This window comes from Brachyistius frenatus, unplaced genomic scaffold (genome assembly GCF_029030835.1).
Source record: "Brachyistius frenatus isolate BFR_SWC_R1_liver_20210118 unplaced genomic scaffold, ASM2903083v1 Contig_9, whole genome shotgun sequence".
Taxonomy (NCBI): Eukaryota; Metazoa; Chordata; class Actinopteri; family Embiotocidae; genus Brachyistius; species Brachyistius frenatus.
In genome coordinates, this window is record NW_027210608.1 from 5640217 (window position 1) to 5667637 (window position 27421).

Below are 27421 nucleotides of genomic sequence, written 5' to 3' on the forward strand. Positions count from 1 at the left end.
ATTATTTACTCTGATTCAAGTGCTCTAATTGTAAACAGCAGAAGTCAGAAGGGAGAAGATGGCAAGGAAAAGCAGTAATTTCCAACATTTACACTGATTTAAAAGTGTTGTTGTTTGTGTTCCCCTTTTTGTTTGTGTCATGGATGTGCATAAGGACACCCAACACAGGCTATGGTGGTCTTTTTTGAGACCATATGAGCAGACTGAAGTGGAGCCATCAGATCACAGGACTGAAGGAATTTTTTTTTTTTTTTCTGCAAATCTGATTTTGCAGAGGGGACTCAGTTTAGTGATATTTGTCCTCATCTCTATATATGGATGAGATGCAGCGCACCAGAGATTCCCAGAAAATTGTGTTCTCATTAATCTATATGAAATGTATGAGAAGCAATTACAAAGTTCTTAAACGGGGAAAGGCGACAATGTCCTCCACAGTTCCTTATCGTGCCAGCTGATTCATGGCTTTTAATGGGCTTTTAAGCCAGATTAAAAACCTGATGCCCTCACTTTTAGAGCAGCCTACAGTTTCGGAGAATCCCATTTATGAGATTGCCAATAAAACCAGAGTCCTCAAAGGAATACAAATGACTTTGATGAATCTACATCAAATTGGCAAATCCTGTTAAAGTACATAGCTTTGTTGCAAAGGATGGATATTGCTCTGACATTCAACATTTCATATAAAATCATGTTTCTTTCATCTGGTACTGTTCTTTGATGGATGTATTTGCAATCTGACATTGTCTTAATGCATTTTTTTCCCGAATGAACCCGGATGATCATTTATTCATTCATTTTCTAAACTCACAACTGTTCAATGTGATACAATTTTAATCTCTAAAAGCAGCTGATAAGCAAAAATAACACTTTTTATTTATTCTACTTTCAAATTCAACACATTATGAGACCATTTTAGAAATTGGTGTTCAGGAACTGCAATTCATATTTCACATCCCAATGAACATTTTTTTTTTTTTAACAGGAGAACATTATCTTGGAATGAATCATGAACAATAACATGATTTCATCTCAGCAATGTGATCTCTCTGAAGCAAAAAAATGGTGTGAAGTCAAAGGGAAGATTTGCACGGGGACATGCAGTACTGTAAGTAGGAGCGGGACGAAACTGTCGCTCTCTGCCTGAACTCTAGCTCAGCTCATATCTCTCACAGCACCCAGCTCTCCAGTGGTCAGACGGGGGAAATTGATTGCCCTGCTTGCACTATATGAGCAACAGTCACTTTGGGATTTACTTTGCTTTAAGGAACATCAACCCACTCCACCCTCGAGTCCAAATTGATTATAAAACTACATTCTGCTGACACTGACACATCTGTGAGTTTGAATGTGTGTGTGTGTGTGTGTGTGTGTGTGTGTGTGTGTGTGTGTGTGCGTGCGTGCGTGCGTGCGTGTGTGTGTGTGAGAGAGAGAGAGCTATAGAAAGGGTGCATGACATTAAAACGCTTTGGAGAACGATGGAAGCTATATTTGAGATTGCATTAAGAGTAGCATCACGCCTGTCTTTACTCAGCTGTGTTTTCCTTGATGTTAATGGTTTTAGGTGTTACGCTCTGTAGTGGGGAAATACGGTTTAATAATATACATCATGCATTGTGGTTACATTATAAACACTTTTACCTACTAATTTTCTATTTCCACAAATACTGTAATGTTCGAGTGCTGGTTGATTGTTTCTTGCTTCCTCTTTTACCAACAAAGGAACAACAGACAAACTTTCATTGTTTTAATGAAAAATTCAACGTAATTTCAGTTGCAGTCCTATTCATTATGGGAATGGTGGACTGCTAACGAAGAAACCTACTGTGTAGAGACATAATTAAAAACTGTAAATATATTTGGCTGCTGATGGAAAAATGTACACTACAAATCAAAAATTACGTATTAATATTTCATGAAAAAGCAGGGTTTGGTTTTTTTAATAGTTATGTTTATAATATATTTCCTGCATTGCCAGAATCAATTTTTATGCTGAATAAAGCAATGTGAAGGATTTGTTCATCTCAGCTAAAAACACAGAATTATTAATTAAGTAGCTGATACTCTAAAAAGTGGATAGATAGAAATGTTAAATAGAAATCATATGATGATATAAATAATTATTGAACAACTCCAGAAGATTTATTTTGACTTCAAAATCATAATTATGTTTCATGTGGAGATTTGTTTCTAAATGTGTAAATCAGACTTTGCAGTGAGTGAAACAGATGCTTTCTGAAGATTATCTATTTTCTTAAAATTATTATTTACATTAGATTCTTTAAAATCATCCAGAGATATATTCTATATCTACTGTGTAGCTTTGTCTAATATTGAGACAAGCCACTAACTGTATAATGCACATACATTATTGTGTGAATGGCAATTTCTTTTCTGGCAACCTAAACAATTCAATAACTTCAAATATGGATATTGCTGGTTGGTTGGCAGGCAAGTGTTCAGCATCTAGCTTTAGCTGAGCCACTATACTGTGGTTAAAAAAAAAACAAGCCCAAGCCTGCCAATAATTAGCTGGTAAATGGGCATTATAACTAACAGAATGACATGACAAGTGTATTTAACATCACAGAGGAGAAACAGGGAAACAGGGAGGGCTAAGAGAGGCTCATGTGATGGCCACAGACGTTTGGTTAAACCAAGTGACAGCAGTGCTATCAAATGTTTTATTCAAGAATATGTACTGGTATATGAGTGTTCCTCAAGATAATATGAAATTAATGAAAATAAGAGAGGCACAGAACCTAAAGGTACGATATTGGTCTGATCTTTGCAAAACATTAAATCAGCTTAAAGCCTGGGAGAATCTCCTTGTTAACATGCGTCAGTAACAACATTGATGCTTTCCTCACTTACTGCTTGATGGAAGTATGCTTCACATTCAATGTTTAGGCTTTTCCAGCCATCCAGTCTGTAAATTTACTTCACCAGAAATGGAAAGCATGGATTTAGATTGTGTTTATTGATGTTTAAGAGCGCAAGTTTGTATTGGGTGTGATGTGTATTCAGCTCACGGAACAAGTCTTACAGCAGGAACCAATGGTCTCTCTACCATACCATCAAATGATCATATGAAACTGTAACTGAACATTTGTACTCATTAATAACTAAAAACCTGAATTGGTAGTTTTGGTTGTGCACACTGCGTCGTCTCTAGTCTTTGGACTACACTACAGAAAGGGCAGGGACTGGAGTCTTGTGGAGCTGCTTTAATGTGTGGGTGTTGTGCAACCAGCGTCAGTAGGTCTGACTACAGTCTACACACTGTTTTCAGACAAGAGGCTCTGTGAGGAGCTTATGTGATGAAAAGGCTTTATTGCAACTTCAATATGTCGGGCTTCCTGCTTGCGGTTATCAAATACGGGAAAACATTGCAAGTGAAAACAAGGCGAGAACATATCCTTCTCGTTTTGGACCACAATTCATGTCTGTTCTGAGTCTGTGCTGTGTCTGTCTAAATAATGTATCTGCATCTGATTATATCCCCCAGGTTTGAATGTTAGGATAAAAAGAAACAGAAAAATGGAGTGTGAAATATGTTGCAGGTTTGCAGACATACAAACCTACTATACAATCTACAGGAATTGTCTATTGGCCAGAATTACACAGACATAAAGATCCATCTGGCTTTTATGACAGACATGCACGCACAACAGATGAGCACAGTGGATATTAAGCTGGATACCTTCTGTGAACTGTGTGTATTGTCCCTCTGAAGCACAACAGTATTTTTTTTTTCCCTGTACACGTTTCAGAGTAAATTATTCTGTTTCCCTGTTTTACCAGCCTTCCCTACATCCACCACCTGCCAGTTCCATCACCTTGCCCAAGGGTGAATCTTAGTCTGTGACCCTCCTGATAATGATTTAGTTGGACTATATTCTGGCGCTATTGTTCCAAATTTCCATTTTCAAATGACAAGAAGGAAAGAAAATTACATTCACAAATTGTATCTTGTGGTTAATCTTGACAACAAAAAAACAGAATATGATGAAGATATAAAACAATGAACATTTGTCATTTTCTTTATCCAGGCTTAAAAAAATTAAAAAAAAAAAAATCTGAAAGAATTCTTCTCATAAATAAGGTCCATTATTTATTTGTCCTGTCTGGTGTTTGTTTTTGTGTAACTCTGTGTTTCCTTCTTGGTGAAAGCAGGGGGTGCTCAAATACACAAAACCACCCATAGAGTCGGGTGGATAGATGTTCCAAACAAGGGCAGAGTGGGAATGAGGAGGGAGGGAGAGAACGACAGGAGGAAGAGAGAGGAGAGTTGTCTGTGTAGAAGGTCACGCCATAAAAGATGTCTCCTTGTATTTAGGCCTCGTTCTGGCAATCTGCGCACAAATGCCACAGACCTGAATATTATAGGCTCCACAATTTGAAAATTTGACAGGGAGCCATCCATCCACACAAGCTTGACTGAGCAGTGCAAAGAAACAGAGCTGCTCTTCACCTCCCTGTATTGATGTATCAACTAAATTGGCCTAAAACCTGACAACAATTTCACTGACAAGTGCCTTAAATGATTGCTACATGTTTGAAGAGTTCAATTAACACATGCAGAAACAAAGACAAAGGAAAACACATTTTCTGGATGTCATTCAGGACAATTGAAGAAATACAAGAGTTCAATATGTATTCTTCTGGAGGGGAACATCCTTCTAAATCCATCATATTGATGCTCATCATTTTTGTGGTTGATTTTCCAATGGTATGTAATGGTCGAGGCAAGGGGGCTAAGTTATGCAAGTTATTAGGTTGAGACACTACACTCAGCAAATATGGACGTTAAAGCAGTAGCAAATGTTATATGGAAATTTAAACTTTCAGTACTTCATTAATTGCATGATTTAACACGAGATACTGTGGAAGATGATAGTGCAGTTGATATACTGACTTAGACTGTACAAATTTGTCCAGAGTGTATTGCGCTGTTAACAGATCACCCAGCAGAGCAGTCAGTTTGGCCCCTGGCCAGACACACAGAGCATGTGTTCTATATCCTGTAACAATTTGTGCAATACATGGGCAAACATTTTTTTGAAGGAGTTGAGGCTTTTGAAAGAGATGTCTCTCTCTGTCTTTCCTTTCAGACTGCTGCCTGGTAGTCCACTTGATAAAATTGTGTACCAAGGAAGTTGCCTTGATGCCACAGGTATCACAGGTGATGCTAGTGAAATGAAAGAATGCCAGAGGTGCTTTTTTTTTGTCCAGGACAAGGGATGTTTGTACTCTTGATCCTATACCTTTTGAGGTTTGATGCAGGGAAGACTATTTCACTGAAGCTACAAAAACACATGGTTTGTCAAGAAAGTCATGAACAAGAGATCGGCCAAAGATGAAGTTGGCTAGTTTCCTACTATCACTGTACTTCCCATTGCAATGATATTCAGTACTCTATAAAGAGTGTGAAGGGTACATGTTGTGGATCCAGGGTTGAGGTTCTTGGATCATGCGCTACCTTAACTTGGAAATGCTTCAATGACAGAATAAACAGCCAAAATGTGGAAGAGAGTTGGGCAGCTTCCAGTTGCCACACTTTCTTGGCAACACAAAGACAATATTTGAAACACTGCTTCACAGATGTAGTGCCCAAAAACAGGCTCAAGAGGCAGAGTCTTTACTAGTTCAGACACCAGGCTGACAGAATACAAAGCAGACACACAAGCAAGTGAAAAAGGAAGATGATATGCAGAATTACAGGCAGAACAGAATAAAGGCTGGAGCATAATGAATCACTTAAAATAAAGAAGAAAGAAGGACATCGTCTTGATTGGACATATCCCTTGCAGTTGTATGCCTCCACCAACCACTCAAGTTGTAAAGTTTACATCCATCTTTGTCCAGATTCAAAAGTGAGGTAACACTGACATTAACCTTTGACCACCAAAATCTTATCAGTTCATCCTTGCAACCAAGTAAACATTTGTGCCTAATTTATAGAAATTCTCTTCAGGTGTTCTTGAGATATTGCGTTCACAAGGATGGGACTCACAGATGGGACAAATGTGAGTTCACTGTGACTTTAACCTTTGAGCCCCAAATTTGAATAATTTCCTCCTTGAGTCCAAGTAAACCTTTGTGCCCAATTTGAAGAAATTCTCCTAAGATGTTCTGAGATATTGAGAGATATTACGTTCACAAGCTTGGGACAGATGTACGGCAAAAACGTAATGCCTCCTGCTGGAGCTGTCAACAGCACTGAGACATAAACTCTCCTGATATGAAACCTTGGTGTGTAATCAGTGTAGTTGGCTGCATTGTCCCGATGTGTGTGACATGGTGGGAGTGTCAGTTACAAGCTGCACAGATGGATAACAGCCAAAAGATCACAAACGTTCTCTCTAACTCCCATTCTCCCTGCATGTCATTTAACAGATATTCTGCCTCTGATTCTACGGTACCCACAAAGAAGTTTTGGATTACAACATTTCAGTCTTTACAAGTTGACAGGTGTTGGCGTGAACTTAACTTTATCCTGCAGGCCAAGGTAGCATACACTGCACCTTTTCTAGTCGTAAATCCTGTCTTCCTGGTAATGTATAGAGGAGGAAGAAGGAGGCTGGATCTAAGAAAAGGAAACTCCTGGGGGATCTGTCAAGTCCACTTAACTCCCATTTTCTATCTGGGTAATTACACCTGAAATTGGGGGAGCCAAGAACACCTACAGTCACACGCTCTCCAATTTCTCTACAGGCCCTTCATGTGGACACACACACAGGAAACACGTGCACGCGCATTGATATGCTCTGTCAGACACATGTCCACACACAAACACACAACCCATAAACTTAAGACCTTTTTTCTTTGCATTTGGTGTCCTCTCCCCTTTGCTGTCCGTTCCCCCTCTGGCTCTTCTTTCCTATTTCCTCTGCCCAGCTCTGTATCTATTAGGTGTGACACTCCATTCGGCTTTTTAATCACCTCTTTCGGCTTTGTCCTTCTGGAGCCAAATAACTTCATAGATGATGGTCATAAAACCCATTCATTCCCTGTCAAGAACTGCACGCCAGCACAAATACAAATTCATGATGGTGGAGTTCGCATGTCACCTGCTGCCTTTTTAATCATGTTTCTCCTTCTCACTTCCATACATTTTAAACATGTCCTTCTTCATCACGCAAAATCCTGATTAATTGATCAAAGTCAAGAGACGATTGAGTGCTTTAGAGAGTCGAATAGTGAGAAAGGGATTTCTACAGTTGAATCCTTCATTTGTATTGGCAAGCAAGCAGGAACAATGTATTTTTGAGTATTTATGCATTCAGCATCATGTGCATCTCAAACAGAAACTGACATGTTACAGGGTATAAAGCAAAAAAAGAGAAAAGGTCCCATTCATTCATCATTCATGCTGCAGACCTTGGTTTCCTAACCTGGGTCACATGTAGTATATCTGTAACATGACAAGCGCCTCGTGCCACAAAACTCTGCCTTCTTCACATGTTGCTGCCTTCGCCCCTGTCACTGATGTAGAAAGACAAATATTGATGGTTCTCCAACGCGACACATCACCAGTGGTGCGACTCCAAGTCAAACATATGCATTCAAAGTCTCAATCTCTGTGGCTCCACCAGTAACATCCGCAGGCGGTGGCGCAAGCACTGCCATGTTGTGTCGGCTGAAATCACTCTTATCTCACACCGGAGAATGTCTTTGGCTGTCCTTGGAGGGGACCAGTCAGGGATGAAGGGAGGCAGTCAGAGGGTGGTGGAAATGTGGGAGGGGGGATACAGCGGTGGGAGGAGGAGGGGGGGGGGGAGGGCCGGGCTTCGGGGACCGCACACATTTGTATTCCTCTCTCATCTGTGACGGGCCTGAAAAGGTAGGGAGGCACACGAGCAAAACGCTGCGGGGACTTTGGCAGGACTGTGGCAGAGGTTCAGGAATCAAAGATGCAATGTAACAAGATCTCAGCAGCGCTTGTCGTTGTTTGGCCCCCGTGGGCTGGAACAGAGATACTGAAATAAAGAATGGGATGTCAGATGCAACCAGAAGGACAACTGAAAAGAAAGGAGCCGTAAACACACACTGGAGAGCTTGATCCTTCTTAGATTGCTTTGCAAAGCAGATATTTTTAGATTGCCGGTGAAGCAAACATCTACCAAACATTGGATTTTTATTTGTGTGTCAGATTGCCAAATAGTTAATCACATCCTTCTGCTGTCTTATTTGTGACCCTGCCTGTTGAATCTTTGAAACTATGAGGAATCAATAAGACAAACCAAAATAGCACATTAGTTGACCATCATGCCCTCACATGACCGGTGTATATTTATATTGGATAACTCACTGCCAAGATTTCTCTGCATCCAACCAAATTCTGATGTCTATTTTTGTTGTTTCCTCTGAATTCTTTTGAAGAAATGTGATCAGTGTAAATAATCTTGCTATCTATCTAAAACTATGAGCTTCTTGTTCTCTCCCTTGGTCAATAAATTACCTGCAGATCCAGGTCTATGTTCAGTTCTATGTGTCGCCCTACTTAGCTGATGAGCTCAAACAGAAGGACTCCAAAATCAATACCCCAATAGACACCCACTATACCTAATCAGGTTCATCAAAATGCTCGTTTGACCCAAAACAACTCCGTTCGGCTGCCTGCTACAGAAACAAACATTTATCAGTGAGTGATGAACAAGACGTGACCCCAAAAATGAGATGTGGAGGGTGTAAATAATCCCAGAGCAACGCTATTGATCTGCTTGCAGAGCTAAGTGGCTCAAAAAGCCTCTCTGACATCATTTTACCATTAGTAAACATAATGGCTTTTTCCTGAGTGTACACTTTTCATCATACAAACAGGCGTGTTCACACGCAGACACACACTCATACTGATAAGCACACAATGACTCATCTGATCATGTGTCACTGCAGTTATTAGCTGAACTGGTAACATGATGTGGTGGGATCATGTGTGTAATTTTAAAGGACTTAAGGAAGCATCGATTAAGAAATCAATTGAATTTTTTTTTATGGTTGATTAATAATTTACTTCATATAACGTGCAGTTATTCTAAATAATTGCTGCTTACAACATCTCAAATGCGTGGAGTTCCTGGTTTGTCCTTGTTTTAGACGTCACCTTAGGCTCTTGTGGTTGTTAATTGGCTTAATTGATGAAATAATAAACGACAGTTCACAGCCATGGTACAGAACACCTTCTCCTTTTTAATTGTGATCTTCAGGTGTCCATTTAACTGAAAAGGTCAAACCATCCTCCTGAACCAGTCTACATAAGACTTTAGGAAAGACGCTGTCCTAGACTAACTCCTATATCTTTTTAAGCCTGCATGATGAAGACATTTGTATGTAAAATGTAATCCAACTGCCCTAATGTTTCTGTGTATCACTTCATATGAAAAACTGTTATTTTTTTTCAAGTTGTGTTCTCCTCTTGTGTAACTGATCTTAAACAGGCTGTATTGACAAGCTGAAACATGCTATGTAACAAAAGCAAACAGTCACAGGTGAGCTAAAGCCAAGACAAACACTTGGAGCATATGTGTTCCCACACTGCTTTATTTTGCTGATTGCTGAAAAAACATCTGTTTACCTGGAATTAAAATGCCATCTGTGTCAGGATACCTTAACTGGGAAAAAAGGAAAATAAAATGTTCTTTCTTGGATCTTTTTGGTTTAAACAGGTTTTGAAGAAGCACTCCAGACATAAAAAGGGTCTGAGTGCAGGGGTGCGTGCATGCATCCATTTGTTTGGTGAATGAAGGTTTGTATACGTCAATCAACTTCTCTTATGTGTGGCTCTGCATCTGTGTCTGAGTCGATGCCGAGTGAAAATCGTCCATTTGAATTTGCATGCAGGGGCTGCATATGTGCATACCAATGAAGTGAGTGGATCAGAGAGCCAGCAGCCTGTCTGCAGATGCCCTGACCTCTGTGATACTTTGTCAGAGGTCTGATCAGACCAAGACAGAAAGGTGAGCAGAGACATTAAATGTGGCCTATTAGCATGAATAGATGCAGGCACACATCAGCCCGTGGAAAGCTACTGTACACCGACACACACACAGAAACACACACTCAGACATATGCATATCCACACACATTGTCTTTAGGGAAGGGGGAGGAGGACGGAGTGACTGAACACTACTGTCCGAGTCCCCGCCTGTAGTCTTTATTGCCTGGAACCTTTTTATTTAATGAATGCTTCACAGACAATGACTGTGCCTGTATAATAGTTTATGGTTGAACCCTTTGGTCAAGGCCCCATGATATAACTCACTTTTTATCCTTTGATATCATTTACTTCAATTAAATATATTGTGAGCGGACAGCTCCCCCGGGGCTCTGTTTTATCACAGGGTGTTAATTATGCTCACTCAGTTGGGACATGGCTTCTGTCCTTGTGAGGGAATGATAAAAAGAAGAATTGTATGCATTGGTCATTGGATCGCTCCTGCCCTGCACTTTTTTTCTGGCCATGTGTCTGTCTGCAGCTGTAATTGCAGCGCTTCATCTCTTCTGAGAATATGTGCTATTGACACACATCTCTTGTATGAAAGAACAAAAGAAGCAATGTGTAAGCTCCCATGAAATGAGAACATCTCCCCTGCAATACATACTGTAGAATAGGTCCATCCTCAAGAGCTATTATATGCTGTACAGTCAGTTTTTTTTCTAAACACATGAAAGCCATAAAAGACAAAACATAGGTCATGACCTCGCAGCGGTGCATTACCGCGGTGTACATGGATATTTTTACAACAGTGAATGCAGTTTTCTCTCTGTCTCTCTCCCAGTCTGTCTGTCTGTTGTTCCCTTTCTTACCATGAGGATACAGACTGTTCCCTCAGGGGAGGAGCTGTCACAGGCGAAAGGTGCACTGCTCCATTTAGAACTTAATTTCTGTCATGCTGAAAGTAGTCAAGCCCCCTGAAAAATAACCAAGACGTTTTTTTGGGCACTTCGTACTAATAAGTTAAGTGAGGGTTCAGTGTTGGTGTGATGCAGTCTCGTACATATCATTGCATGTTGTATAATTGCAACGGTTAAAGGATAGAAGTGTCAAGGACACCTTTTATTTTCATCCAAAAGCAGTCACAAACTCAATTGTCCACCTATCAAGGTATTAGCACCTGAATCTGATTAAAGTCCCAGTCTGACACTGATGTATAACTCCCCACATGCTGAATGTGAACAGTTGTGCAGTCTGGATTTAACACCATCCATTTACCTCGTAAAGTTAGAGCTGAGAGTTACGTCACATGCAAGTTGACTTACCAGCAGGTAAGAAAAGCAAAGTTGGCCAATTTATGCCATACGAATTGACAACGCACTGCGCGGTAGTTTGTGCATCCAAACACAGTGGCAACATGCCCACAGATAGAAGTTGAATAGTGAGTATGACTAATTTAATGAGAGGCAAATAACACAGAAGTGCTTGTGAACAGTATTGCCACAACTTTCACTACTGTTGATGCAGCCACTTTGAATTTTGAGGTCTGGGTTGTTGAGGTTCTTCCAATTTTGCAAGTCAGAAATCCGACTGCAGAGAGCCTTCCTGTTGAAATTTCCAACTGGGATCTCGGAAATTCTGGCTTCCTCGTTCAAATGGTACGCAGTGTAAAATATTCCTGCTCCTAAATACCTTTTTAAGTATTATCTGGAGGGACTCTATCCTTCATTCAAAATTTAATTTAATTTTAACATAATTTTAGGTCAACATGAGATAGATATTTTGACTGTAAAGTTAATGAATTAACGCAATTTAACTAGACTCTTGGTTGGATGTATCAATGTCATGATGACCATTTGAACTGTGTAGTGCTTCATCTTTCCAGTCTATCACTCAAAGCCTTATTACATGGCCACTATTGGTTCAAATTCACAAAAACAAATTTAAAATTCTAGTCAAGGTTCAGAGGTTTACAAAGAGGCATATGTCATGCTGATCATCCACAGAAAACTAATCTTTGGTTTCCATACAATATGTACTGTATCTTCAATGAGGCACTGAAGCAAAGTCAATATGCATATGATAGTGTTGTACATGGTTAACAGATATCTAATGTGGGAAATTAATGAGCAGTGTCTGACTTTTAAGTGGTTAAAAGAGCATGACAATTTACTGTACACATGATGTACAGAGCATCATCAGAGGTCATATCCTGTTAATGATCACCGCACATGTCAGAGATACAATGGGAAAATTGCTCAGATTTATGTGTGGAATGTGAGGATTTTAGATGGCTGTTATCAGCCTAACAGGCTGAGAATTACAGCTACTCCAAGACAATAGTCAGAGGGGAAAGAAAGGGTAAGACAACCGCCTGGAGCTCTCCCAGCTTTCACAGCACATAAAGACACATCTAATAAACTACTGCTAGTTATTGCCAAGGTGGCTCTTTTCGAGAGAAAAACAAGTCTGGGTCTCTCAGTGGGAAATATATGTTTGTCTAGTGTGTGCTGCACCATTGGGCTAACAGACACACTGATTAAATCAGTGGAGCAGTACTCACTGGAGAGGTGTGTAAGTGTTCACACTGGTTGTCATACATATACATTTTTCAAGAGATAACATTATCCGAAAGTGTCCATATAAGAATAAAAAACCCCAAGAGAGAAATAAACCCAGAGTTAGTTTCAATTCTACTCATTGACCAAAACAAATGACTGTGTTAAATAAGGCTGAATTTAACTTTACAGGTACACTGAAGGTCCGGATGCCCTGTATAGCCTCACAAAGGTGCTAGCTGTAGGCCATTATACAGTTGATTACTTTTTGTTTGGTCTATAAAATGTCAAAATATACTAAGACATACCATTACAGTTTCCAAAACCAAATGCAATTTCACTAAATTATTTATTTTGTCCACAGCCCAAAGAGATGCAATTACTTGTCGGTGTCACATTTTTCCTCACCCAAACTTGAACAAGTAAGGTGACTCAGGTTTTAGCTACCAAAAACCATGTGGTCAGGTTTAGGAAAAAACTACTTGGTTATAACTACTTGGAAAATATCATGGTTTTGGTTAAAATAAGTAATTTTTCATAAGTAACGTTATGTACGTCCCCGAGGATACTAAAGGTACATCATGTAGGATAAATACATGTCGTAATGTACGGTAAGTTACTTTAAAAAAAATCTGTGTCACCTTTTAGTGGACTCTAACCATGGTCATCTGGGTGAAAGCCAACCTCTGTCTTTCTTACACAGTTGTCATACAAGCATGGACTTTTCTCTCCTTTACTGCCATTGTGATGCATCAAGTTCGGACGCTACGCCCCGCCCACCTACAGCAGAAACCTGACTGCACCACAGGCCCGTTTAAAATGATTATTTTCAGATGGACTGCCAGAAAACTAACTAGAAGAAGTGTTTTTTAGCGAATGACATCATTATGACTCCTGGAAAAATGTATTTACTTTCTATATCATGAGAGAGGTTGAATAGGACTATGGAGCCAGAGCCTTTTTGGAGCCAACCCCTAGCGGCCCTCTGTGGTATTGCCGTTTAAGGTACTTCCACATTGGCATCATTTTCAGACCTGGAAGCTACATCCACTTATATACACAGTCTATGGGCAAAATGTGACACTAACACGGTATCTTGCAGTGGACTGATGGGTGTATTATATGCTTTTGCGTGACACAAAATTTTGTGAAAATGTATTGTTGCTGTTAATTGGAAACACATCACTATATTGGCAATCCTTTCTTCTTTGTTCACCAGAAACATTTTACATACTTGGGCATTTTTATTTTTCACAGACTCAAACTGTCTTTTTCATGCCATCACTGAACCGTAGCATCAGAGGAAATGTGCGTCGGGTTGTTTGGGTAAACAGCTTGAAACGGGTCAGTGCATTTGGATAACAGGGCTTGATGCCGCCTGCCTGCTCTGTTCCAAAAATCATATGCTAATAAGACCTTTGTGAGCTCACCATGGGGATGAGCTGCAGTAAGAGATCCTCCGAAGTGAGATGAATCTCACTTTTGGATGTGTTGAATATCATTACATCATTTTGACAACTCCCAAGTGGGAAAGAGTGTGGGGTCACAGGCGATTCTAGGCACTGCTTTTTTTTTTATGTCCTCATTTATAGCTTGAATGTCTTTAACAGACACCCACCTAACAGATAGGGATGTGAGTACTCCTGTTTAATTGAGCAAGACTCTTGAGATCACCTGTCTTCTGCTCATGCCACAGGATAAAGAATTTAGCTCGTGCTATGTGCGTAATGAGGCTGTGGTTATGGCTGCCAGTGGCAAGACATCAGCCGCTGAGCAGCATGGACATCCTCCTGTCTCCCACATTACCCCGCACACATCCATCATCTTCAGGATGTAATCATCCCTCTGATAACACCACGACTATGGAGTCTCAAGGATGCGCTCCTGTGCATTGACAAGCCCATGAGAAAATTACTTATCATTCACAGCTCTGTGATTGTCGAAAACAGCCAGTCCCTCGTCTGCGTTTTCAAAGGGAAGGTCTCAAAACTCTTTTTCCTCGCCTCATGCATTCTATCCATTTTTCCCCTCACAACATAAAACGAAGATGAGAAGCCCATTGTCTTGTGATAATTTCCCGTGGGTGAAGCCCATTGAGTGCTACTGAGCTGTGTCTAATTTGTCCACAAAGGTGTTAGGGAGCTGCTGAAGAATGCTGGATGTTCATGTTTAGTGGCATGTGAAATCTCACAGCAGATACCCTCAGCAGCTGCAGTTCACCACAACTCAGCCATTGTTTTTGCGTGTAAACAGTAAACTGTTTGTGTCTCCCAGCGCTCGACAAACTCCAAAGGTATGCTAATGGTGGCTATTTTGCACCTGGACGAAGTATAAATGTTTTTGTACACCTCTAAAAAACAATGAAGACTCCATCGAGCTGCAGGGATTTGGTGTCTTTTAAAGGGAACTCACCCAAAAAAGTTACATTAAGGGCTATATTGAGTTTGCTGAATCAATATGCAATTACAGGACAAACAAGTTATTGATATACTAAAGATTCAGAGCAGCAAGTGAACCACAACATTAAAACACCAGCCAGTGATCAATATACAATGAACACAATCATAGTTTTATATGTATTCTTTAACTTTATATCCCATATGAAGTTAACCTATATCAAAGCAGCAAAGTAATATGCATCATGATCATCACATCAGTATTATCCTAATTCTTTCAACTTTAACGTGTGTGCCTGCTGAAATCGTTTCCACACTGTTGAAACATAGTGGAATAATATATAATGGTGGACATTGTTTTAAAATTATATTTGTACATGACCATACAAAATGCGACGGGGGACGATAGTTTATTTATTTGTCACACATCCTAAAACACAGCACAGCAATCAGAGCATCACTTTAGCAATTAATTATCAGGCAGGCCCATCAATGATTCCTGGCACCCTTGAGTGCAAGGCAGGGGTACATGCTGCCTTCTTTGCTGAATGCTCTATTTAGAGCCAAGCTCTTTACCACATAGGGGGTCAAATTAAACAGACCGGCATTAGGGTGAAAATATGCCAGTCAGGACAGAAGTTAGGTCACAACTATTTTTAGTTTAGACTCTAACATGGCATGTAGTCCTCAGTGAGCTGGTTATTAGTTTTGATACATGTACAGCAATTCAACGCTGAGACATTAGCATGACAATAGCAGTAATGTAAGAAACCCCTGGGTACCATTTCACATCTTTTACAACCCCCCAACAATTGTAGCACAGAGTATTTCAGTGAGAAACACCCCTGACACTTCTTTGCAGCTCTCTGCAGCTCCGCTATTAAGCAAAATTCCTCTTCGATATTTGCCCAAAGCCTGGGAGTCTGTTTCACCGTCTACCACCAGACGGGCGCTAATAGGGTTGCTATGAGACCGGCTTTTAAGATTGCCAAATTCACCTTATCGCTCACCAGCCACAGTTTACCTGCTCAGCTGGAGACTTTCTTAGTTGGAGAGAGACATTCAAAATTAAAATTAAAATGAAAAAGAAAATGAGGGTGGTTGCAGTGGGAGGGTATCCAATCACTGCAACCTCCAGCAAGGCAATCAATATGAGTTTAACTGTCGACAATTCTCACTTTGGTAATTGTGCTTTAGAATAATGAAATCGCATTCAAGGTGAGGCATGACCGACATAATAATCATTTTATTGAGGCTAGAAAACCGGAGGGAGAAAGAGTGAAGATATGGAGATGATCATTCTTATTGAGGGAAAATCTTGTAATTTTGAAAAATCACAAAACTAAAAACAACAACAACAAAAAATAACCTTGTTGTAAAGATTACAACTATGAAGTTTTTTCAATGATATGATGAATTTTGACTTAGTGACAATACTGACAATTTACACCAAAATCATTAACATAACACCTTAATCAACTCAGAAATGGCATTATCTGAATCCATTGCCTCTGCTCTGTCAGCAGACTTCTGGGGAGTTTTCAAGTCCCCCTATGTGGTGTCCAAATATGGCACAGCAGATTGGCAGTGCATAGGAAAGGGACAGTGAGGAGAGAAGGGCAGTACATTTTCATTTGTCAGAGGCCATTGACTGTGTCAGACTGACTGAAGAGGCAGATTTGTGAACCATGGGGCTCTGCTTCATCACAGTCACAGACAATACACTCACATGCCTAACCATGATACTAAACTACTGTCATTGCTGCACCCACAAAAGTAAGAGTTGTCTGCAAGAGTGCAACTTCAATTAACATGGATGTCACGAGTTGAAGAAAAGTTTTTGTTCTCTACTTCAATTGCACGGCTTGTTATACCTTCACGTCAGCAACAGCCGTAGCTGGAGGCACTGTGTTTTAGGATTTTCTGTCCATCCCTCACATTCTCATGAATACAATATCTCAAGAGCGCCTGCAGAGAATTTCTTTAAATTTGGCACAAACATTAACTTGGTCCCAAAGATGAACTTATTAGATGTTGGGAGTCAAAGGTCAAAGGTTGAGGTCACCTCACATCCTTCCCATTCTTGTATAAGATATCTCAGGAATGTCTTAAAAGAATTTCTTCAAATTTAACACAAACATTCAATTGGAATAAAAAATTAACTAATTTGTGGTCATAACTCATGACAACATTTTACACAAATCTCTAATAGAATAAAATTATCATGGTGATCAAAATGTTCTGTCCATTATTAAATGCCATATCTTTGGGAAAGAAGGGGAGTTTGTGACCAAATTCCATATTTGATTGGATAGTAAATATGTGACACTAATCTTGGGTGATCACCTTGAAACTGTGCTGATTGTATAGATGTTCTGTGCTGTCAGATGAGTGTGAAGCGTCAGCAATTTGTAGTTTCTTTGCAGCAAGGTGAAGCATTGTCTGCGGTCAGTCAGCTTTATTGGATAAACATGTGAACACTTCAAAAGCTTCACTGCATGAGTGTGGACAGACATGGATGTAAATTTGACTGGGTGGCGGAAGCATAAACCCATGGGTTGGTAGTTCTAGTTTTTTTAGGTTGTGCATTTATTAAGAGAAAATGCCACTTAAATATTTCAGAAATTACACTTCATCCATGCCCTGTCATTTCATGTTCTTTGTTAATGCCATAAATCACTCGGGATGTATGCCAGATATTCTGCTTTATTTTCAGAAAAGGTTTGCAGCATCTTACGCAATCCAAATACACACTTGGAGCCAAGTTAATATGCAGTAAATCCTTATTTTGCATGGTTTGACAGAGCGGATTCTATCAAACTGGGTGACATACTTAGCCGGGTTCAAAAGGTAACATGCCGACTGGAGTGCTTCTCTCGCCAACAAATGTAGGGCTTCTGTGAGAAAGTGACAGAAGAATCATTAAACTAGGACCAGCATAACATTTTTAGAATGTTTTAGAGATGCGTCTCTTAAATAATTGACAAGGCTTCAAGTTTCACTGTTATATGCCGTTAGATCTGCAAAGAGGCTACAAGAAGGAGAGTCCAGTGAGACATGATTGGATCAGAAGACCACCCGAAGCTGGCACTGCCAAAGGGAAGGGTCACCCTCGACTAACATCAAACACCTGAGATTAAATCTATTCTCTTACTGAGCCAGTCCGCAGATACTCTGTTTACCCTGTAATAACAGCATTTCATTATTTGTGCTAGAGCGCGAAGAAGGATCTTTTAGGAGTACCACAGAAATGCTTTGAATAATTCCATAAAAAAGTAGGCCATCTCAGCCTGGATCTATGCTATAGGTCTGACATATACTTCAAAAAGCAAATATCCCAGTGATTTCAGTTTGCAGTGGGTTTAGTCAGACTGAATATGAAAACCAGCCTCTGAGAAATCTCATGCATTTGTTGATATTATATATAGAGCACATTAGCAGGCTCTAAATGCAAAAGGTAAAACTAGAATTGGTTGTTGATTAATCACCACAACCACAGCACACTTTCACTATAAACTTTCTCAGCTAAATTAGACACAATATTGCTTTCTAGGAAAAGAAAGGCAGTGTAAAGTCTGGAAAGAGTAAACAAGAAAGGTTTGATCTTGAAATACTAACAAAATTGCTGTCTTAATATGCAAATCAGTGTGAAAGAGGTTCTCCTTAGTGTAGAGGTGGGAGGATCAATGCTACCAATGCCAAGATTCATTCTGAGTATTGATAGTATTTACTGATGAATGCACCGACCTGTGGCGTCCATGCAGCTTCAGTGCTGCTGTCATTAAAGCAAAAGGGGGGGCGACCAAAATCAAAAATATTCTGAAATTCATCTACATTCTTCAGAGATTTGACTTCTCCCTCAAATTAACTGATATTATCATTTTGTATTGAACATTTGTATTGAATTCGAAAGAATGAAAAATAGATGCATTGTTAGATGCTCTCAGACTCTTGAACCCCACCTTCCCAACGTTATATAATGTAATTCAAATGAGCTCCACCGTTAATCAGCTAAACATACAAATATTGCCAATACAACTTTATACGGTGGAAACCCACACATAAATCAGATGATTAAAAATGTTCATCTTTCACAGCAGCACAATTTACTTTAGTTAATCTTTTCAGTGACCAGCCTTTCTTCAGCAACCAAAGGAGACATCCCCACTCTTGCTGGATCATTTTTCATCCAGTAAGAGCAGAGGTAGCTTTAAAGCTGCCAGCCTGCACTTTGATTGACAGGCATGGGAAAGCAAACAAAGCAGCGCAGTCAGACTGAAGACATGGGGAGGATTGACACACACACACACACACACACACACACACACACACACACACACACACACACACACACACACACACACACACACACACACACACACACACACACACACACACAGACTCACACAGAATAGTGCTCCTTTGGTCGGGACCAGCCAAACATTACATTGTGCTCTAACCTTTTATCAATTATATATCTACTTCCTCAGTTTGCGTTGGGTGAAGCACTATGTGTCTTCTTTGTCTCACACACACACACACACACACACACACACACACACACACACACACACACACACACACACACACACACACACACACACACACACACACACACACACACGAGTGACAGGCTGATCAAAGTAAATACTCTGAAATCCATTAATTGTTTAACTACCGATTTAAATAAAGAGTTGGAGGTGCTGTTGTATATATGCTGGATGATAAAAGTAATATTTGATTGGCGATCCTGATGTTTTTTGTTTTTTTTTACTTGACAGATATCTTTGTAATGATGTGCCAATAGATATGTTCCTTTTTGTCTCTGATCCCAATAATTGTGCACTGAATTTATAGGGGAGAGATTATATTGTTTACCTGGTTCTCAATAATGGAGGAAGTTTTGTTTAGTGCACTTCAACAAAACCTCACATCATTTTCAAACTGTTTTCTGCTGGAAGCTTCCAGTCTTCTGCTGTCTACTTGAGTAATTAGATATTAATTTCCTCACTTGAGGACCTTGGTGAAACAGTTGTTGACAAACAAGAGAAGGTTACACAAAAGACATGTTCCAACCTCCCTTAGTCTGGAGGACCAGCCTGCCTGAAGGACAAGACGGGGGAAGCATCAGACTCAAAGCACACTTCATTTGTAGCTCTGACTTTGAATGCCCAGCAACTACTTAAATCACTTAAGGATGTTTCCACGGAGACGTGGACTGAACTGGAGTGAGTATTTACAAAAGCTGAATCAAAATCACATGAAAGATAGGCTACATTATAGTAACCAATGATAGTGAGAATAAATGTGCAGAAAGAAAAGAAAAAGAAAAGAAAAGAGAAAAACTTTGAAGAAAATAGAAGAAAATAGAGAGAATGATTCAGAAAAAGTAAAGCAGTGAGAGATCACTTGGTGCTACTAATAACTGTTGTGATGGGCATTTGACAAGTTTATTCATTAGTCTTTTTGCAAATCTATTTTTAGGTGACATCCAATCAACGACAGCCTCATGCCACAGCAAAATGTAGCCAAGCAGTGTGCTTGCATAAAATGCCTGTTTTTCTTTGGACACTTTGCTACCAAATTTAATCATAATTCTTGTTTTAAACTGTTTTTTAATCATCTTGGATTTGGCTTGGTACCTCTGAGAAATGTATTAGACAAACTGATCACAATCATAAGTATTTGTACAAAATGCATTTGTTTTGCTCGGTGTTTTTTCACATATAGTAATTCCTTTTCAGCTGCTTCATTTGACACAGTTACAGCCTAACTATTCCAAAATGACAGGGCCTGTTGGTTAGTTTAAAAACGCAGGAGGAGAAACTTTAATCTGTTAAGTGTCCAGTTGGCACTTTTACTCCAGCCTGGCAAAATATTAAGGTTTAATATGGCACATGATGACTGTGCTGGCGAATTGCTGAGGCAAAGAAAACATGGTATTACAATAATGAAGCCAGAGAGCTTAGAGCGTGCAATAATTAATGTAGCCGTAATGACTTAACATCTAATACAAAATAGAACATGAAAAATAAAAGATTGCTGAATATACAGTATATTCCAAATAGGACATATTTATATAACTATGATGCCCTAAAATATAAGGCTGATATAGCTGGATAAAAATTGCTCTTATTCTTTTTAACACTCACCCTGGCACTATCCTCATCCTGCTGTGGAATCATTTCTAGAGCTAGATGACTTAAAGGGGAAAATAAACTCGTAATAATATGTCTTGCACTGCATGTGAAACGTTTGAGCTGTCAGCAGTAGCCGGTGAAGGCATTAGCGTTCACCTATAGAAAACCTAAGACAGCGTCTTGTCTGAGCTCTGTAAATTACATGCCCTTTCAAGTGAAATTCCTGCTGTATACAAAACAACTTACCAATCACTGAAAGACTTATGGGAAGAAAGTTTGCTCAGAACCTGCAATCTACTTGGTAATTAGCAGTGGATGTCAGTGTCAAAGGATTACACCAATAACTGATAGCTCTCTACATCAAGTACCGGAGTCCAAATGGAGCTTCTGCGATTGCACTATATCAATGCAAATTGTACACGTCCACACAAAAGTGTTTACTTTTCACTACACTGCCAGATAGAAGCCATCAGTATTTGTGTGCGTGAAACAGGGGGCACAGAGTCACGCTCATTCCTAGGTAAAATAACGAAATAAAGTCGGCAGATATGTTGATGGATGATGCTTTCAAATGAACAATTTGAGACAACAGTATCCTGTCCAAATTCATGTAAGTGCACTAAATGTAAGCGTCAAGCACAATAAAAAAAAAAGACATGATTTAAAACAAAGCCCACATATGGATAAACAAGGGAGGATTGAGCAGTGGCTTAGAACCAGAAGACACTACATCCTCTCAGCTATACAGGAGACTTGACTGCACCCCAGGCATGTCACAGGAAGTGGATGTCAGGTCAAAGGTTCAGTGTGTGCTGTGTCCATCGGCCAAATAGGGTCATCTGTGTTGGCTTTATATTTTTTAGTCTAAAATATTATCGTTTCATTTTTACAAATGTATAATCATGAATAAACTGAGGAAATTTCTTTGTGGTTCTATGGCTATCCTGGGGTTAGCTACAGCACCCCCCTCTTTGGCATCTCCTATGATACCAGCCACTTTCTGGGAGACAAACTTGTCACTCGCTGCCCCTGCTTAATGTTTTCTGTGTCTTCCAACTAGCTGAAAGTATTGACAGTTAGTTCTAATAAAACACCAGCACCTCTGGTATCATTTCAAGTATGAAAGCTCTAGCAGACTCCTATACATTTCTACATAAATTCCTCCTGGCAAGCGCTGCCTGCGTACGCTTCTTAAGAGACTATTTGTATCCTATGAGGTACTGGATTACAGGATTTGCATTTTAAAGGGTGCCTGCGATGGCAGCTGGAGGAAATTAGTGAATGCAATTGTAACAGAGCAAAAAAAGATTTGTAATGTGAGTCAAGTTAGGTAACCAAAATGACACACCTGCTCCTTCCCACCACAAATCCTTAAATATCTCTAGAAATGCAGCAACGAGGTTACACATACTGTATAGATATGCATCCCTGATACAAATCTACTGTGTATTGTGTGAGCCGGAACAGCCTTAAGCCTTTGCATTTACACAGAAATTGTTTAACTGGCAACAAAAAGACCGGTTCAGCAATAAACCATGGCACATCTGAACCCATTCCCTCGTCTTTTAAAGCTTTTATGTACAATACACTGGTTAATCTGATTAATGTCCTTGGGTGAAATTATTCCTATAAAGTGCAGGGAAATTACCCGGTCAAATTTCTCTGCATGCCCAAAGTGCAACAATGGCAGGATTTCAGGACAGAAATAATAGATTCTGTTTTGATTCATAGAGCATGGAGTTGTCTCTCCCAAGGGCCTGCCAGGGTTAAACTCTGATCTGTACACTGTGACTTGCTCAAGGCTGCGTGTGTTGTGTTATTAAAAAGAAATATTGCTTCATAAAAAGCATCTGCACTGCAGCCATGACTCCTGTTAATGCAGACTGTCGCTGGAGTACGTCTCTGGGAGGGGAAATGGGATCTTTTTCTTTAATCTATCCTCCGATTGCAAAGGCAATTAGTGTTTAGCATGTGATCCCACGACCCTATCCGTCAAAGAGATTGAAAGACACTTTGGAGAGAAATGTTTTCTTGTATTGTTGCTTTGGGCTGTTCACCTGCTCTTTTCCTGGAGTTGCATAATGGACTTAGCAGGACAGCCCAGTGTTAATATAGACTCCGGCATCCTCTCCACTGGTCATTTGCAATGCAATTTGCAATTAAAACACTCTGCAGCGGCCATCTGGACATGGGAGCACTGAGAATGAGAAAAGGACACATTACCCTTGAGTCCTACTCGTGGGGAAAATGTGTACCTAAAGGGCATGTAAAACCTTTTAAAATTCAATGTCTGGACATATAATGTCGTTTACTCTGCAGAAGAATGGGGCATGCATTTACTCTATTCTTGAAAATGAATGACTTTAAAATGCAGCATAAACCATACCAACTAAATGGTACTGGTCCACAAAGTGGAGTCAGGGACTATGGGTCTGAGAAACTTCCACTGCTGGCATCATCTCACCTGTAGCCCAGATATGTTTCATAATTCTGCATACAACACGCAAAGACCTTATCAGATTGTGCGTCCGTACAACCTGGCAACACTTCCATGCAGCTGCGACAGTGTTCACCACGGTAGTCAGTAGTGAGCTTGAGAAGTTTGAGAAGTCCGGTAGGTGGCAGTGAATGTTCTCAGGTAGGGAGGGCAGGTTGTGAGGGGGCGTGTGTTCCTCTTGCACAAGCGCTCCCCGTGTTGCGTAGTCTGGAAACCTGACGTCGATTGCAGCCGAGGCAGTCAGAGCGGCAGCAGCGTGTGTGTGTGTGTGTGTGTGCGCGCGCGCGCGCGTGTGTGAGTGTGTTTGTGTGTGTGTGTGTGACAGTGACAGGAGTCGCGGCAGGGCAGAGCAGAAAGTGCCTGTGGCTGCTCTCCACCGGCTTTGCGCACTCCTCCTCGGACCGCCAGAGTCGCACGAGACCGGCGACACGCTCCGAACCTGGCCGCGTGTGACCCGAGGATCCCACCGCGCGACGACCAGACTCGGGCTGCGCTGGCAAGAAAGCTGGAACTAAACTACATTCATTGACTTGTGAGCGATGCACTGGCAGCATGGCCAAGTGGTTCAAGGAGCACCTAGGATTCAAAACTACCAAAGCACCCCCTCCGGCGCCTCCAAAACCGGACTACAGACACTGTCACACCGGTGCGCCCGGTGCGCCTGGCTACCAACAAACAAGCTCCGGGGCCACCTTTCCGAGTCCCGCTCAGCCGGACATCCTCGCTGCTTACAAACTACAAAAGGAACTGGACTTCGAGGACCCGTACACTCCGGGTGGAAATATTTCATTCGGCTCGAGCTTGAACACTGTGGGGTCGCCGGATATCAAGTATGTGTCACCAAAGCACCGACTTATCAAGGTGGAAACAATCGAAAAGAGCAGCCCGGCTCCGGGTGGGGGTGTCACAGTCACCCAGGCTGTAGCTGTAGGGAGTGTTAAATCTCCCACTTCACCTCCGTCGGACCACGACAACAAGGAGAAGGTGGGTGAAGTTTAGTCCAAGTGTTAGCCTGTGGCTAAGTAGCCTGTAGGGCAACAACTTTTCTTCTTCTTTGTCCTCTCCTTTCTTCTCATTAATATCCCCAGTAAACATTTCCACTTGAGCCTTATTTAAAAACATTTTTTTCCCCTTAACAGTAGTTCACACAATTACAATTTTAAAAAAAATAATCATAAAACAGATGTCTGTCTCTTTCCTTAAAGTGGTTTGTTCACGAAGCACTTGACCTCCTCCTGGAAGGAGTGAATCGTTACAACCGGCTGAACTTGTTATCACAACGGCTGTCCGCACAAGTTGCGACATCCGCCTCTGTCTAATATCTAACCTGCAATTCAGGGAGTGCTGAGGAGGGAACCGTCTCTGTCCTGTACAACACACAACTCTACGCGCGAGCTGAACATCTCTTTAACACCGAGAAACGGTCTCTTCTGCTCACTTTTTGAGTGTTTAAAATGCAGACAAACTCTGCAACTGCTGGGCGAAATGTGAGTGTATCTGCATCTTATTCCCAAGCAACACTGTGATCCAGATTTATCCACGGTGCCTCTACATTGACTTTAATCTAATCGTATCTAACTAGACAGATCAATTTAGTGAATGTTCTTTGCAGTGATGCCTGCAGCCTTTTTTTTTTTTTTTTTTTTTTTGGAGGGGGGGGATTACTTGTGATCAGTTTATGGATATATGGCTTTAATTTGAGCCTCTGTTGGCACCATGTTCTCTGAGCCACCACAAGCCTGGCACCTTTGCTTTTTAATTTTTTTTTTTTTTAACGTGCCTAAAGTGAATGTGAAAACAGACAGACAAGACAGAAGGCATTCACGGTCTGTCTTGCTGTCATGTCAGGCTTCTCAGGAATTCATACAGAGGGTTCATTTGGAGAGAGCTGAGCTGTTCGGTGTCAGTGACCTTAAGGACATGCTGCGAGATGAGCGTGATCTTGCTGAGGAATGTTTTCAGTGTCTACATAGCTCATTAACAGAGGAAAAAGCGCAGCCCTGTGAAAATACACACCGAGCACTGTTTCCTCCTCAGGTTGTGCCCCGATCACGACTGCGCTCCGAAATGTTTGCGGTCCTCTTGACTTCACCTTCTTGTTACTTCCTCCTCCGCTCGTGTTTGCTTTCGCACCTGTCTTGGGACATGTGGCGAGTTCACAGTTGGTTTTGATTCAACACTTTTATTTATATTCCACTATGTCTGCAGCCTGTCACAGGAGTGTTACATTTAAGGCAGACTGTGCTTCTTTTTTCTTTTTTTGTTTGTTTGTTCCCATCACAGTTTTTATGACACAGACAGTCATCTGTGTTTCCCATATACCCTAAACGCAGAAATCGGGAACCAAGTGAAGCTCGTATAATGGTATTCCACCGTGATGTTCGTTTTCCGACACCGTCAACCACTGTTTTCAGCGGCCCTCGTGAACTTCAGTATGCAGGTTTAAGAATCACACAGCAATGTGTTATCAGCAAAATTAGCCGGAAACCCAAATTTTCACCCAGCCTCTGCAGCTGTTCATGCTGATTAAACAGATTATAGTTGTCTTAATTGAGGCTTATTCAGATCTCCCTACGTGAGGAATACAGTTGCCTCTCTCTGTCTCGGTGCACATGTGGCTTTTAAAGACAGGCAGTTGATTGCATAGTATGGACTAAATACCTCACACGCAGCAGTATGAACGATGTTATGGACAAGCTAAATCAGTACTGACAGCTGGTGGGCTTAAGCAATATGTCGAGAGAAGGGTTTAAGTGTGTATTGTCAGGTGATGAGGTTTAAATACAAAATGGTGCCATAGTGCAGAGGGAAGTGAGACGAAGCAGCCGGAATACCTCCCGAACGCGTCGCCTCGGAGTCTCTTTTTGGTCCCATTTGGTTTGTTTCAGGGTTAACTGTTTCTCAAAAGGAGCAGTATGCCACATCGGATCGACGACAATTAATATTGGTATCATTATTATTATTTTTTTTTTAAATCATTACAAAAAATTATAATTGTGAAAATGGAAATATTCAGACTTATTGCCGTGATTACATTACACTGATATAATGTACGCTAAGGGCGTAACTTATGCACAGAAACAAGACTCATGGCTGAAAGCGACTTCGAGGTGGTGGAGGATTTAGTTCCACAACGGAGAGCGACTTCAGTAGTACCATTGTTTTGCTAAATGTTTGAAGGCAGACTGTTATGTTTATACTAACTTTTAAAACTATCACACTTATTTTATTGCAATGCTTTGTTCTTTAAATTAATGAACAAATATTTGTCATATCGGGCAACATCATGGTGCAGTGGTGTGTGATGGGTGGGTTGGAGCCGGCTTCCCCTGCATGTTCTCCCTGTGCCTCCGTGGGGTGTCTCCAGGTGTTCCGGCTTCCTCCCGCGGTCCAAAGAAAAGCGTGCTCGGTCAAGTTGATGTGAGCGTCCGTCTTTCGGTGTTGGCCTTGTGATGAAGTGGCAACATGTCCAGGATGTACCCGGTCTTCCCCTACAGTCAGCTGAGCCTCATGACCCTGTATAGGATAAAGCGGGCATAATAGATAATGGATAGATGGATTTATGTATTTGTTATCTGTCAAATATATCATTATCCTGAAATATTTGGGGTGGGGGGGAATTCGGGTCATATCACCCACCTTTAGTCTCAATATGTATTTCTCTTTTTAACCAGCAGATGAGAAATTTAAAGAAAAAACCCCTCACAAATATGTCATTGTACTATTTAGTAAGTACTCCACAGACTGTTGTGAGGCTTTGAGTTCAACCTTGAGGATTACAGTTTATCTGGAAGCTGAGGATTTTCTCTCTGGCTGTTTCTGGTCTTGATAATTGTTTGTAAATCCTTGTTCGAGCAACTCTCCAGGTGAGGATTTTAAAAATGCTGTTAATGAAG

General features: G+C 40.7%; 1 protein-coding gene across 3 annotated transcripts in view; it reads left to right on the forward strand.

Annotated features, from left to right (window-relative positions):
- The first annotated feature begins 1370 nt into the window (after positions 1–1370).
- Positions 1371–27421, forward strand: part of LOC138616273 (SH2 domain-containing adapter protein F-like) — a 127271-nt gene continuing 101220 nt past the window's right edge. For 2 of the 3 annotated variants that reach the window (XM_069690472.1, XM_069690473.1), the window contains exon 1: positions 23750–24509. In XM_069690472.1, the coding sequence (XP_069546573.1) occupies positions 24078–24509 (432 nt within the window). In that variant the 5' untranslated portion in view covers positions 23750–24077. Of the gene's footprint in view, positions 1386–23749; positions 24510–27421 lie in introns of those variants that run through there. The other variant, XM_069690471.1, reaches the window with a different exon arrangement.